Source organism: Taudactylus pleione, unplaced genomic scaffold (genome assembly GCF_031769625.1).
Source record: "Taudactylus pleione unplaced genomic scaffold, aTauple2 ptg000168l, whole genome shotgun sequence".
Taxonomy (NCBI): domain Eukaryota; kingdom Metazoa; phylum Chordata; class Amphibia; order Anura; family Myobatrachidae; genus Taudactylus; species Taudactylus pleione.
This window is the reverse complement of record NW_028284570.1, coordinates 1491727-1506239: the sequence shown is the minus strand read 5'-3', so window position 1 is coordinate 1506239 and position 14513 is coordinate 1491727. Positions and strand designations below refer to the sequence as shown.

General features: G+C 43.9%; 1 protein-coding gene across 1 annotated transcript in view; it reads left to right on the top strand.

Moving 5' to 3' along the window:
• The window catches only part of GPR20 (G protein-coupled receptor 20), a 119700-nt gene extending 106961 nt beyond the window's left edge, over window positions 1-12739 (top strand). Inside the window, exon 3 of the mRNA XM_088475234.1 lies at window positions 11531-12739. Coding sequence (XP_088331360.1) covers window positions 11550-12614 — 1065 coding nt within the window. The 5' untranslated portion in view covers window positions 11531-11549 and the 3' untranslated portion in view covers window positions 12615-12739. The remainder of the gene's footprint in view (window positions 1-11530) is intronic.
• Window positions 12740-14513: the final 1774 nt, after the last annotated feature.

Here is a 14513-nt window from a genome sequence, read left to right as displayed (position 1 = left end):
TACAGTATAATGAGGACATTCCAATCCTTCTTCTGTAGGGTCATGACAGTATACTGGGGACTTTCTCCTTCTTCTTCTGTGGGGACATGCTAGTACACTGAGATCTTTATATTTTTTCTTCTATGGTGGCATGACAGTATACTGAGGACTTTGGGCCTTATTCAGACCCGTTCATGAGTGCACAGTGCTCGCAAGCGGGTCGATGGTCCCCGACTGCACATACGCCGCCTCCCTTAGGAACGCCTAGCATTTGTGAGCGACCCTACTGACATCACTTGTGATGTCAGTAGTGGACTTCCTGCTCTATCAGAAGTCCTACTCAGGCTTGCGAGAGCTGAGACCCTACCACAGGGTCTAGTCGCAAGCCCAATGGTTGCGATAATCGCGACCATCACCAGGCCACCCGCAAATGCTGTGGGTGGTCACCCATAGCTTAGCGATCAGCATGGAGGCTGAAAAAATAAAAAAATCCCCGACCTGATTCAGAGCGAGCGCTCACAAACAGCGAGCTGCTCTGAATCAGGCCATTTATCCTTTCTCTACGGGGTCATGACATTAGACTGAGGTGTTAAATCCTTGCTCTATGGGGGCATGACAGTACACTTAGGTCCTTATCCTTCCTCTATGGGAGCATGACAGTATACTGAGGTCTTTATCCTTCTTCTTTTATAGGAGCATGCCAGTATTTCTCCTTCTTTTGTGGAACATGACAGTATACCAAGGTCTTTATCCTTCTTCTATGGGGGCATGACAGTATACCGAAGTCTTTATCCTTCCTCTGTGGGAGCATGACAGTATACTGAGGTCTTTATCCTTATTCTTCTATAGGAGCATCGCAGTTGACCAAGGTCTTTATCCTTCCTCTATGGGGGCATGACAGTATACCAAGGTCTTTATCCTTCCTCTATGGGGGCATGACAGTATCCGATGTCTTTATCCTTCCTCTATGGGGGCATGACAGTATACCAAGATCTTTGTCCTTCTCCTTTTATAGGAGCATGACAGTATACTAAGGTCTTTATCCTTCTTTTGTGGGGACATAACAGTATACTTATTGCTTTATCCTTTTTCTTCTATGGGGGCATGACAGTATACTGAGGACTTTATCCTTCCTCTATGGGGACATGACAGTATTCTGAGGTCTCTATCTTTCTTCTTCTGTGGTGACATGACAGTATACTGAGGCATTTTTCCTTCTAATTCAGTGGGGACATGACAGTACACTGAGGTCTTTCTCTTTCCTTTATGGGGACATGACATTATACTGAGGTCTTTATCGTTCATCTGTGGTGAAATGACAGTATAATGAGATCTTTATCCTTCCTCTATGGGGACATGACAGTATACTTAGGACTTTCTCATTCTTCTTCTGTGGGGACACGACAGTATACTGAGGTCTATCGCCACCTTCTTCTTTGGTGGCATGAAAGTATACTGAGGCATTTTTCCTTCTAGCTCTGTGGGGACATGACAGTATACTGAGGTTCTTATATTTCCTCTATGGGGACAAGACTGTATATTGAGGTCTTTATCCTTCTTTTGTGGGGATATTACAGTATAATGAGGACTTTCTCCTCTTTCTTCTGTGAGGTCATGACAGTATTCTGAGGACTTTCTCATCCATCTTTTGTTGGGACATGATAGTACACTGAGGTCTTTATCTTTTTTCTTCTATGGGGAATGACAGTATTCTGAAGACTTTATCCTTTCTCTACGGGGATGACAGTGAACAAAGGTGTTTATCCTTCGTCTATGGGGATAACACATTATACTGAGGTCTTTATCCTTCTTCTATGGAGACATGATAGTATACAGGGTTCTTTATCCTTCCTGTATGGGGACATGACAGTAAACTGAGGTCTTTATCCATCTTCTATGGGGACATGGCATTATACTGAGGTCTTTATCCATCTTCTATGGGGACATGGCATTATACTGAGGTCTTTATCCATCTTCTATGGGGTCATGGCATTATACTGAGGTCTTTATCCATCTTCTATGGGGACATGGCATTATACTGAGGTCTGTATCTTTTGTTGTCTGTGGGGACATGACAGTATACTGACTTCTTTTGCCTTCTTCTTCTGTGGTGACATGACAGTCTAACAGAGGTCTTATCTTTCCTCTATGGGGACATGACATTATACTGAGGTGTTTATCCTTCTTCTGTGGTGACATGACAGTATAATGAGGTCTTTCCCTTTCCTCTATGGGGACATCATATTATACTGAGGTGTTTATCCTTCCTTTATGGGGACAAGACATTATACTAAGGTCTTTATCCTTCTTCTATGGGGACATGACAGTATACTTAGGACTTTCTCATTCTTCTTCTGTCAGAACACGACAGTATACTGAGGTCTATCGCCGCCTTCTTCTTTGGTGACATGACAGTATACTGAGACTTTTTTCCTTCTAGCTCTGTGGGGACATGACCGTATACTGAGGTCTTTATCCTTCTTCTGTTGGGACATACCAGTATACTGATGTCTTTATCCTTCTTCTTTGGGGACATGACAGTACACTAAGGTCTTTATCCTTCTATAGAAACATGACAGTATACTGAGGACTGTCTCCTCCTTCTACTTCTGTGGGAACATAACAGTATATTGAGGAATTTCTCCTTCTTCGTCTGTGGGGACATGACAGTACACTGAGATTTGTATCCTTCCTCTATGGGGGCAAGACTGTATACTGAGAACTTTCTCCTTCCTCTTTTGGGATATGACAGTATACTGAGGACTATATCTTCTTCTGTGGGGATATGACAATATACTGATGACTATGCTTCTTCTGTGGGGACATGACAGTATACTAAGGTCTCTATCCTTCTATGGGGACATGACAGTATACTGAGGACTTTTTCCTTCTTCTACTTCTGTAGGGACAACAGTATATTGAGGAATTTCACCTTCTTCATTTGTGGGGACATGACAGTACACTGAGGTTTTTATCCTTCCTCTATAGGACAAGAATGTATCCTGAGGACTTTCTCCTTCATCTTTGGGGATATGACAGTATACTGAGGACTTTCTCCTTCATCTTTAGGGACATGACAGTATACTGAGGATTTTCTCCTTCTGTGGGGACATGACAGTATACTGAGGACATTCTCATTCTTATTCTGTGGGAACATGACAGTATACTGAGGACTTTCTCTTTCTTCTTCGGTGGGGATATGACAATATACTGATGTTTTTATGCTTCTTCTGTGGGGACATGACAGTATACTAATGTCTTTATCCTTCTATGGGGACTTGACAGTATACTGAGGACTTTCTCCTTCTTCGTCTGTGGGGATATGACACTACACTGAGGTTTTAATCCTTCCTCTATGGGGACAATAATGTATACTGAGGACTTTCTCCTTCATCTTTGGGGATATGACAGTATACTGAGGTCTTTAACCTTCTTCTGTGGGGACATGACAGTACACTAAGGTCTTTATCTTTCTATGGGGACATGACAGTACACTGAGGTTTTTATCCTTCCTCTATGGGGACAAGACTGTATACTGAGAACTTTCTCCTTCCTCTTTTGGGATATGACAGTATACTGAGGACTTTCTCTTTCTTCTTCTGTGGGGATATGACAATATACTGAGGTCTTTATGCTTCTTCTGTGGGGACATGACAGTATACTAAGGTCTCTATCCTTCTATGGGGACATGACAGTATACTGAGGACTTTTTCCTTCTTCTACTTCTGTAGGGACAACAGTATATTGAGGAATTTCACCTTCTTCGTCTGTGGGGACATGACAGTACACTGAGGTATTTATCCTTCCTCTATAGGACAAGAATGTATACTGAGGACTTTCTCCTTCATCTTTGGGGACATGAAAGTATATGGAGGATTTTCTCCTTCTGTGGGGACATGACAGTATACTGAGGACATTCTCATTCTTATTCTGTGGGAACATGACAGTATACTGAGGACTTTCTCTTTCTTCTTCGGTGGGGATATGACAATATACTGATGTTTTTATGCTTCTTCTGTGGGGACATGACAGTATACTAATGTCTTTATCCTTCTATGGGGACTTGACAGTATACTGAGGACTTTCTCCTTCTTCGTCTGTGGGGATATGACACTACACTGAGGTTTTAATCCTTCCTCTATGGGGACAATAATGTATACTGAGGACTTTCTCCTTCATCTTTGGGGATATGACAGTATACTGAGGTCTTTAACCTTCTTCTGTGGGGACATGACAGTACACTAAGGTCTTTATCTTTCTATGGGGACATGACAGTACACTGAGGTTTTTATCCTTCCTCTATGGGGACAAGACTGTATACTGAGAACTTTCTCCTTCCTCTTTTGGGATATGACAGTATACTGAGGACTTTCTCTTTCTTCTTCTGTGGGGATATGACAATATACTGAGGTCTTTATGCTTCTTCTGTGGGGACATGACAGTATACTAAGGTCTCTATCCTTCTATGGGGACATGACAGTATACTGAGGACTTTTTCCTTCTTCTACTTCTGTAGGGACAACAGTATATTGAGGAATTTCACCTTCTTCGTCTGTGGGGACATGACAGTACACTGAGGTATTTATCCTTCCTCTATAGGACAAGAATGTATACTGAGGACTTTCTCCTTCATCTTTGGGGACATGAAAGTATATGGAGGATTTTCTCCTTCTGTGGGAACATGGCAGTATACTGAGGACATTCTCATTCTTATTCTGTGGGGACATGACAGTATACTGAGGACTTTCTCTTTCTTCTTCTGTGGGGATATGACAATATTCTGATGTTTTTATGCTTTTTCTATGGGAACATGACAGTATACTGAAGACTTTCTCCTTCTTCATCTGTGGGTATATGACAGTACACTGAGGTATTTAATCCTTCCTCTATGGAGACAATAATATATACTGAAGACTTTCTTCTTCATCTTTGGGGCCATGACAGTATACTGTTGTCTTTATGCTTCTTTGGGGACATGACAGTACACTAAAGTCTTTATCTTTCTATGAGGACTTGACAGTATACTGAGGGCTTTCTCCATCTTCTACTTCTGTGGGGACATAACAGTATATTGAGGAATTTCTCCTTCTTTGTCTGTGGGGACATGACAGTACACTGAGGTTTTTATCCTTCCTCTATGGTGACAATAATGTATACTAAGGACTTTCTCATTCATGTTTTGGAATATGACAGTATACTAAGGACTTTCTCATTCTTCTTATGTGGGGATATGAGAGTATACTGAGGCCATACATGATAGTACACTTACAGTAGGTCTTTATCCTTCCTCTATGGGGACAAGACTGTATACTAAGGTCTTTATCCTTCTTCTGTGGGGATATGACAGTATACTGAGGTCTTTTTCCTTTTACTTCTGTGGGGAAATGACAGTATACTGAAGACATTCTCCTTCATCTTCTGTGGGGACATGAGAGTACACTGAGGTCTTTATCCTTCTTCTGTGGGGATATTACAGTTCACTGAGGTCTTTATCCTTCTTTTTCCATGGGGCATGACAGTATACTAAGGCACTTTTACTTCTACTTCTGTGGGGACATGACAGTATACTGAGGACTTTCTACTTCCTTTGTGGGGACATGACAGTATACTGTGGTCTTTTTCCTTGTTCTTCTATGGGGACATGACAGTATACTGAGGTCTTCCTCATTCACCTATCGCAATATGTCAGTATACAGAGGACTTTCTCCTTCTTCTGTGGGGTCATGACAGTATACTGAGGTCTTACATGATAGTACACTTAGGTCTTTTTCCTTCCTCTATGAGGACAAGATTGTATGCTGAGGTCTCTTTCCTTCTTCTTTGGGGACATTACAGTATACTGACGTCTTTATCCTTCCTCTGTGGAGACATGACAGTTCACTTAGGTCATTATCCTTCTTTTATGGGGACATGACAGTATGCTGATGATGTTCTCCTTGTTATTCTGTGGGGACATGACAGTATACTGAGGAATTTCTCCTTCTTCTGTGGGGACATGACAGTATACTGTAGTCTGTATCTTTCTTCTTCTATGGAGACATGACAGTATACTGGGGATTTTTTCATTCTTTTTCTATGAGGACATGACATTATACTAAGGACATTCAACCTCCGTCAGTGGTTATATGACAGTACACTTTTAAGTGTAAACTTACTAAGATCCGTGTTGGTCCCGATTTGCATTTCCGGGTGATAATATAACTTTTTGAAAATCGGGAATTTACTATCATTAAAGTCGGGTGATTTCTTCATTTTTGCAGCTTGAAATCGGGTGGTTTAATGCGGCAAATTCGTCCTTTTTGAACAATAGAAATGATATCACCATCGGCTCAATTTGGAAGTACTTTTCACTTCTTTAATACAAATCGGGGATTTACCATTATTCGTTTTTGATAAAGTCACCCGTTTTACACTCAAATCGGGGACTGAATAGAAGTTTTCAATACACCACCTCCTGAGCTTCGAGTTGCCATCGAACATACACAAATTAATGTGATATGTTTATGATTCTGAATGGCAAGGGTGTTGTAAGGGTTAATATTTTTTTTTTAATTACGTGAGGTCCTCCCCAAAAGGCTAACCAGCCCTGGACTTGGCTGAGAGAGGTGAGTCCCTGCCTTTCTCAGCCAATGAACGGCTCCTCCATTGAAGTCAAAGGTGGGAGCCGCAGGTTACTAAAGTTTATTCTGCGGTTCCCACCATTGACTTCAATGGAGGAGCCGTTCATTGGCTGAGAGAGGCGGGGGCTCACCACTCAGCCAATGAACGCTCAGATACAGCTCTATGATGGCAGAAGCAGCGTCTGAGCATTTCATTCGGGAGATACCAACCATCCTGGTTGGTATCTGTTGCATGTTTCGGGTTTTTCATTTTTTTTTGTTTTAAGAAGACCTTGGATGCCTACTTTGGACCAGGGGACCACTCCTGGTAATGTAGGTGAGTATGTGTGTGTGTGTATGTATGTATGTAATAAAACTGTACTTTCACGGTGTGTGTGTTGTGTTTTTTTTACACATTTCTTTACAGGTGAACTACAGGTACCAGTGGGCCCTTAATGCCCCACATGCTGGTACTTGTGGTTCTCCATGTACCATAATGCGGTGGAGGCATGCTGGGACCTGTAGTTCCAGTGTAAAGACAATGTTGTTAATTCTATTTTTTAAAACACTACATACATTAATCACCCGCCACCCACCGCCCGAGGGTGGCGGGGATAGCCCTGGGCTATCAGCTTAGGTCAGGGGTGCCCTGGAGAGGGGGACCCCTTTATTGGGATCCCTGGCCTGGGCTGACTAGCGCTCATGACTGATGCTGCGGCTGGGGGACCCGGTGAAAGGAAAGGGTTTGGTGCTTTTTTCCCCTTATAATTAAAACCAGGACAGGCCCTGCAGCCTGATGGAACCCTACACGTTTTGTTCCCCATAATTTTAGGTACCAGGACAGGCTGGCAAGTCCAGGGCTGGTTAGCCTTTTTTTTTTGGGGGGGGGGGGGGCAGGGGAACCTCACGTCATTTTTTTTTTTTTTAAATGTACCCCCCCAAAAAAGAGCAAACAGTCTGCACATATTTCACTGATATGTGCAGCCTGCTTGCTTGGGAGAGAAATTCGGCCGTTTAAATCTGGACTTCAAAACGGACAGGATCGACCAAATACACCATCAATCAAAACGATCCTGTCAAAACCGGGAGCTAGGTGAATTCCAGATTTTTTAAGTTGAAAAATCGGGACCAAATCGAATCTTAGTAAATTTACCCTTAGTACTTTATTCTTCCTCTATGGGACAAGACTGTATACTGAGATCTTTATCCTTCTGATGTGGGGACATGACAGTACACTGAGGTCTTTATGCTATTTCTTCTGTGGTGATATGACAGTACTGTATAGTGAGGACTTTCTCTTTCATCTTCTGTGGGGATATGACACTATACTGAGGTGTTTCTCTTCTTCTGTGGGGATATGACAGTGTACTGGGGACTTCTTAATTAATCTGTGGGGACATAACAGTTCATTTGGGTCTTTATCCTTCTTTTATGGGTACATGACAGTATACTGATGATGTTCTCCTTGTTCTTCTGTGGTGACATGACAGTATTCTGAGGCCTTTTTCCTTCTACTTCTATGGGGACATGACAGTACACTGAGGTCTTTAACCATCTAATTCTATGGGGACATGAAATTATACTGAAGACTTTCTCCTTCTGTGGGGACATGACAACATACTAAGGAGTTTATTATTCTACAGGTACTTCTGTGGAGACATGACAGTATACTGAGGATTTTGTCATTCTTCTTTTGTGGGGACATGACAATATACTGAAGTCTGTATCTTTCTACTTCTGTGGAGACATGATAGTATACTGAGGACAATCTCATTCTTCTTCTGTAGGAACATGACAGTATACTTAGGAATTTGTCCTTCTTTTTCTATGGCGACATGACAGTATACTGAGGACTTTCCCTTTTATTTGTGGGGACATGACAGTATAATGAAGACTTTCTCTTCTTCTGTGGGGACATAATAGTATACTGAGGTCTTTATCCTTCCTCTATGCGTACAAGACTGTAAACTTAGGTCTTTATCCTTCTTCTATGGGGACATGACAGTATACTGAGGACCTTCTCCTTCATCTTCTGTGCAGATATGACAGTACACTTAGGGCCTGATTCAGACCCGCTCGCTAGATGCGATCGCTCGCTTCCAGCTTATGCAAATCTGGCACACACCCAGCAAGGCAAGCAATCGCAAGGCAAGACATAAGCACGCCCACTATGTCTTGGAGTGCAATCACTTCGTGTATGTAGACGCCCACCATCCATTCTTAAAATGCCCACTTGCGTACGTCATCTCCTGGAAGTGCCTAAAAACATTGGTACATCGAGAACCATCGTATGCGATCGCTACGCTTCAGGTGGACTATACCCTGCCGCAAGAACTGCGAGCATTTAAGTGTGAAATTCCACCAAGTGACGTGTACTATGACACTGCCTTTTAATTATGCACGCCTCTGAAACGGCGTTGCAGCACTCAGCCACGCCTGCTTTTGCACCTCCACTTCGCCGTTAGTAGTGCCCTGCCCCTGTTACCACCCACAAACGGCCTCTCCTGTCACTCATTCAGATGGGCTGTCTATGCTGGGCGAGTGAGCCCTTCCAGACCACTCGCAGTGGTTCACACACACGCATTGGGTTGCATACGCATGCGCAGATTGGAAATATCGTCCGTGAACGAGTGAGCGGCCACTTGCGAGCGGGTCTGAATCAGGTCCTTAGGTCTTTATCCTTCCCACCGTCTCTACTATGGGCAGAAACCTGGAGGAAACACAAACACTGGAGTGCCCAAGCTGCCAACAGATGGCACAGGACTTACAGTTGGTTTGGGCATCATATGACATTCCAGGCCAGGACAGGCTCTGTGTCAGTCACTTCAGTGTATGCTCTATCTCCGGGTAACTGTCCAAAAGGGTTTTGTGGGCAACTGACACCAGTTGTACAGAAAAGCTCCCTGGGGTCACCAGCTGGACATGTTCCCCTTCTGATCTAACTCCTTCTACCTTCCTGGCTACCCTGTACCTTAACTCTTCCTGCCAGGTCCCACTCACTGCCACCATCCCTGAAAGGCCACTGCCAACTGGGCATGATATGCCTTCCAGAGATGGGCCAGCAAGCCGAGTTTCCCTGGATTCCTGCCTGTGGCCCTCACTTTCTTCTAAGTAGGGACATTCTACAGGGGAGTATGGGTTGGGATCGCTAGGGTCAATCTGGTTGAGGTTAGTCAAAGGAAAGTCAGTGTGGTCACTCATTCTCATTGCCGGAGTTGGCAAACCACTAGGGACAGGAGCATCACTAGGCACCCCCACAGGATACAACAAGCCAGAACCAACATCCTCTGCATTGCTAGGGGATGTAGTCATACCAGAGGCAAAAGGCATGCTGGGTAGATGTGCTGATCTAGCCACTGTAATCTTTTCCCCTGTGCTGGTTGATGCTGTGGTAGGCTGCGCTGACAGTTGTCTAGCCGATGTGGTCTTTTCATCTGTGCTGGGCTGCTCCTGTGCAGATGTTGTAGACTGTGATCTGGAAACTTGACCTCGGCGATAGCGTCAGAAAACATGGTAACGATTTCCCCAGATCATTCCCCAGGACAACATCTGTTGGAACGCCATCCATGACAGAAACATCTCTCAACTCTGGGCCAGCTCCCCAGTCCAGGTAGACTCTCACCACAGGTACCTCTTGCTTTAGTCCATCTGCCATGGTCACTTTGGCAGTGCGACCTGGCAGTACTGGGGTGTGATCAATAAGTTGGGGGCCCACTACAGTGATTGAGGTCCCAGAGTCTCTTAATCCGTGTCCCTGCAGGGGCCCCACTTGGACCGCCTGCAGTTGTTGCCACATATTATGGTGTGGTGACTCTCTCTGCAGAGTCCACCTGATTCTCACCACACTCCATTGGACTGACTGGAGCAGGAACAGTCTTTTTGGGGTCACCTCCACATGTTAGACGGAGGACTTTCTCCTGTGGGAACATTACAATTTACTGAGGAATTTCTCTTCTTCTGTGGGGACATGACAGTATACTGAGGTCTTTCTCATTCATCTATGGGGAATGACAGTATACTGAGACCTTTATCTTTTTTCTATGGGGGACTGACAGTATACTGAGACCTTTATCCTTCTTCTGTGGAGACATGACAGTATACTGAGATCATTATCCTTCTGTGGACACATGACAGCATACGGAGATCGCTTTTTCTTCTGGGTCATGACAGTATACTGAGGTCTTTCTCCTTCCTCTTCTATGGGGATATGACAGTATATTGGGGCCCTTCTCCTTTCTCTTCTGTGGGGATATCTATAGCATAATTGAGGATGGCATGGCCTGAGATCGGCATGTGCAGTATGAGTTTAAGAAATGTGGGTGAATTGACTTTTGGAATATTTAAATGTATTGTGGGTGAATGTTGCACAGGCAGAGAGCACACATGGCGCAGATGTGGGGGCAAATATAGTCCTTTGTAACTAATTAGCTACAGTAGCTCCACCGATTCACCAAATCAAACATGTTCGTGGCAGATTTATCTATAATATATTTATCTCTAAGGAGGACCAACTACCTTCTAAGACAGAAAACGTTACACTGAGTATTAGTGCTCATTAATTGTAGGAGAGGATGTCACCTAAAGGGGATTTGCACTTACAAATTACTTTAACTGGATTGTACATGTCTTTATATGATCAAGTAAAGTTGTTTATCTTTGTTGACGTGGAATATGATACAGACTTGCTCTTTGGATCCATTTGCATCCAAAGCAGAATGTGCAGTAGAGATGTGTCGTATCTAAGGGCAACAAACATAACAGCTGCAAGTAATGAAGGAAAGATGGAAGCCAGAGAAACAAATCACTGCAGATAGTGAAGGTTGCAGAAGGGACCGTAGAGGTCAACAATTTAAAATCATCTGAAGGTGAACAACCCCTTTAATAGTGTAATAACATACAAGTGATACATCGTACAAGCAGGATTACTAACACTTCCACCATCTCCTTTGCAGACTGATTTGGGGAGCAACCATGGAGTGCCTGTTGAACCAAATGCCTGGCCGCAATAACCATACCTTTGATGACATGGGTCAGAATAGTTCACATGCCAATGCAGGAAGGCCCCAGTCGCACCCACTGACGGACTTAGACGAAGTGTTACATCATAGGTTTTACCGTCTCTGGGTTGCGCTGCTGGTCATTAACACCCTCATTTTCCTGGTGGGTATAATACTAAACAGCTTGGCCATCTACGTGTTTTGTTTCCGGACCAAAGCGAAGACCACATCGGTCATCTACACCATCAACCTGATCGTGACCGACCTGCTGGTGGGGCTCTCTCTCCCGACCCGCATGATTATGTACTACAGTGCCAAGGCTTGCCGAACCTGTTCCTTTGTCCACAGCTTCACGTACTTCGTGAACATGTATTGCAGTATACTTTTTCTCACTTGTATCTGTGTTGACCGCTACATGACTATCGTCCAGGCTGAGGCATCGCGCAAGTGGAGGAACCCTAACTATGCCAAGTGCATTTGCATTTTTATTTGGATATTTGCCGTCGTGGTCACCTTCACCATCTTGACCACCACCATCGGTCACCCAAGGTGCTGCATCTTCCAGCTCTTTGCACTGACCATCTTTGAGTACTTTGTGCCTCTCATAGTCATCACTTCCTACACCTTACGGATCATGTGGGCCTTGTCCAGGTCCACGCTAATGAACCAGAGCCGGCAGAGGCGCATGAAGGCGGTGCAGCTCCTCATTACTGTGCTGATCATCTTCACCGTTTGCTTCACGCCTATACACGTCAGTCAGGTGGTCTTCTGCGCCAAGCCGTCTGTGCCCCGCGACGTCATATTAATCGTCTACCACGTGACCGTGACTCTGAGCAGCCTCAACAGTTGTATGGACCCGATCGTCTACTGTTTTGTCACCAACAACTTTCAGTCCACGATGGGAAGCATCTTTCGAAAGCATCGACCCCAGCAGATGGACATTGTAGGTCTGCACAAGATCTCCAAGGGTTCGGGAACAATGACAGCCATATCCAACGCAATAGTAACCCTGCCTTTACAACATAGCAATCTTATATAATGTGGGCAAGTCTCTTGCCATCGCTCTCCGGACACTGAATGTAGCATTTAAAGACTGTGCTTTTAGGACAACAGACTCATTCCAAAGAAGATATATTTGTACATAGAACTGTAAAAGGTGAATTAAATTGTAAGGGTTTTTTTTTCCATTTTTTTATTTTTTTTTAAAAAATTTTTCTAATTAAAGCTAAGTATCTACAGGTATGTGCTAATTTGATGCATATAAACCATATGTGCAATAATAAATTATTTTGGTCTCCTTGACAGACCTGGAGAAGACATTTGTTTTTATTCTGCATCAAAACTTTATAAAAAAAAGAATTGTTTAAATAATTAAGTATTTGAGAGTAAGATATTAATAATTTTGTAAATAATTGATGTCACAGATTTTCCTTTTCTTTGTATTTGAAATTAACAATGTTAATAATTGTAGGACAAAAAAAAACTGCTGAAGGTGTCCCCAAGTCTTTTTCTAATACTAAGACTACAACAATTATTATTATTATTATTATTATTATTATTATTATTATTATTAATAATAATATAATACAAGTAGCCATCAATATGTTTTATTTAATAACATGGTGCAAATGGCAATTACTTGCTATGGCCTATAGCAACTGATCACATATCAGCTTCCATCAGTCTCATGAGCTTAGGCCTTTGGTTCCCAATATTATTGGCGTTAGAATCATTATCCGACGGATGCAGCTTCTGCCATGTTTCATTTGTTAAAATACTGTAATATAATCATAATGATGAACAGTTACCTGATTCATTACGGATCACATTTGCAACCTCGTACAGAGACCAGCCAATGGTGCGTACAGGGCATGCATAAGCACCGCAGTGCGCAGGCCACTATTGCGATCGCACTGCGATCACATACACAGATACAAAACCATCACAGACCGAGTGACGGGGCGTCAGCGTGTCGGGGGAGGTGATGGCGGTCGGTTGGAGAAACGCAGGTGTGCCTGTCCGTTTGAATGCTGTTTCCTGGGCGTGCATAAATTAGCCAATGCGACGGCATTCGCGGCTTGTGTACTCACCGCGTGCGATGAGAGTTGCAATTTCTGAGACAGGTCAGACTTGCTGTAATTCTGCGTGAGGGCCCGATATTACTCGATGTTACTGATCTTAACGCAGGATCAGATCCGGATTTAGACCTCACGGGGCCCTAGGCAAGATACCGGTATGGGGCCCCCACCCTCAAACAAACCTGAGCATATATTACAGTAGGTGTTGTTGGAGCAAGATACACACATCAAATTATATACACACATTCATGGTTATATAATTATATATATACTGTATTATGATGTGTTTAACGTGCTCCAAGCAAGCGCTGAGTGCTCGCAAGCGGGTTGATGTTGGCCCAGTGCGCATGCGCACGACGGATAGCGACGGCCAAGTCGTCGCTATGGGTCTCGTACCAAAGGGGGCGTGCTGTCGATGGTGAGTGACAGCACGCCCCCTTTGGTGGGCGTGCTGGGGGCGTGGCTGCCGAGACGGAGGCGTTCCCATGTGAACGCCTACCATCTGTGGCCGGCCCCACTGACATCACAGAGCCGAAAGCACTCCAGGGCTTGCTGCAATGAGACAAGGGTATCGCCGCAAGCCCGATGGTCGCGATGGTCTTGACCTTCGCGACCATCATCCTGCCCGCTCACAATAGCTGTGGGTAGTCACCCACAGCTAAGCGAGCGGCCAGGAGGCCACTCTAAAAATACAATAGGCGGGCACTGATTCAGAGTGAGCGCTCTGAAAGAGCGTCCGGCTCTGAATCAGGCCCTCTAATCAATGACACTACTGTAATATATGAAGTTATTATAGTAGGTGTAATCAAGTACACACTAATGAGTGGAAGCACTAATTTAGAAAACATGCGCATAAAGGC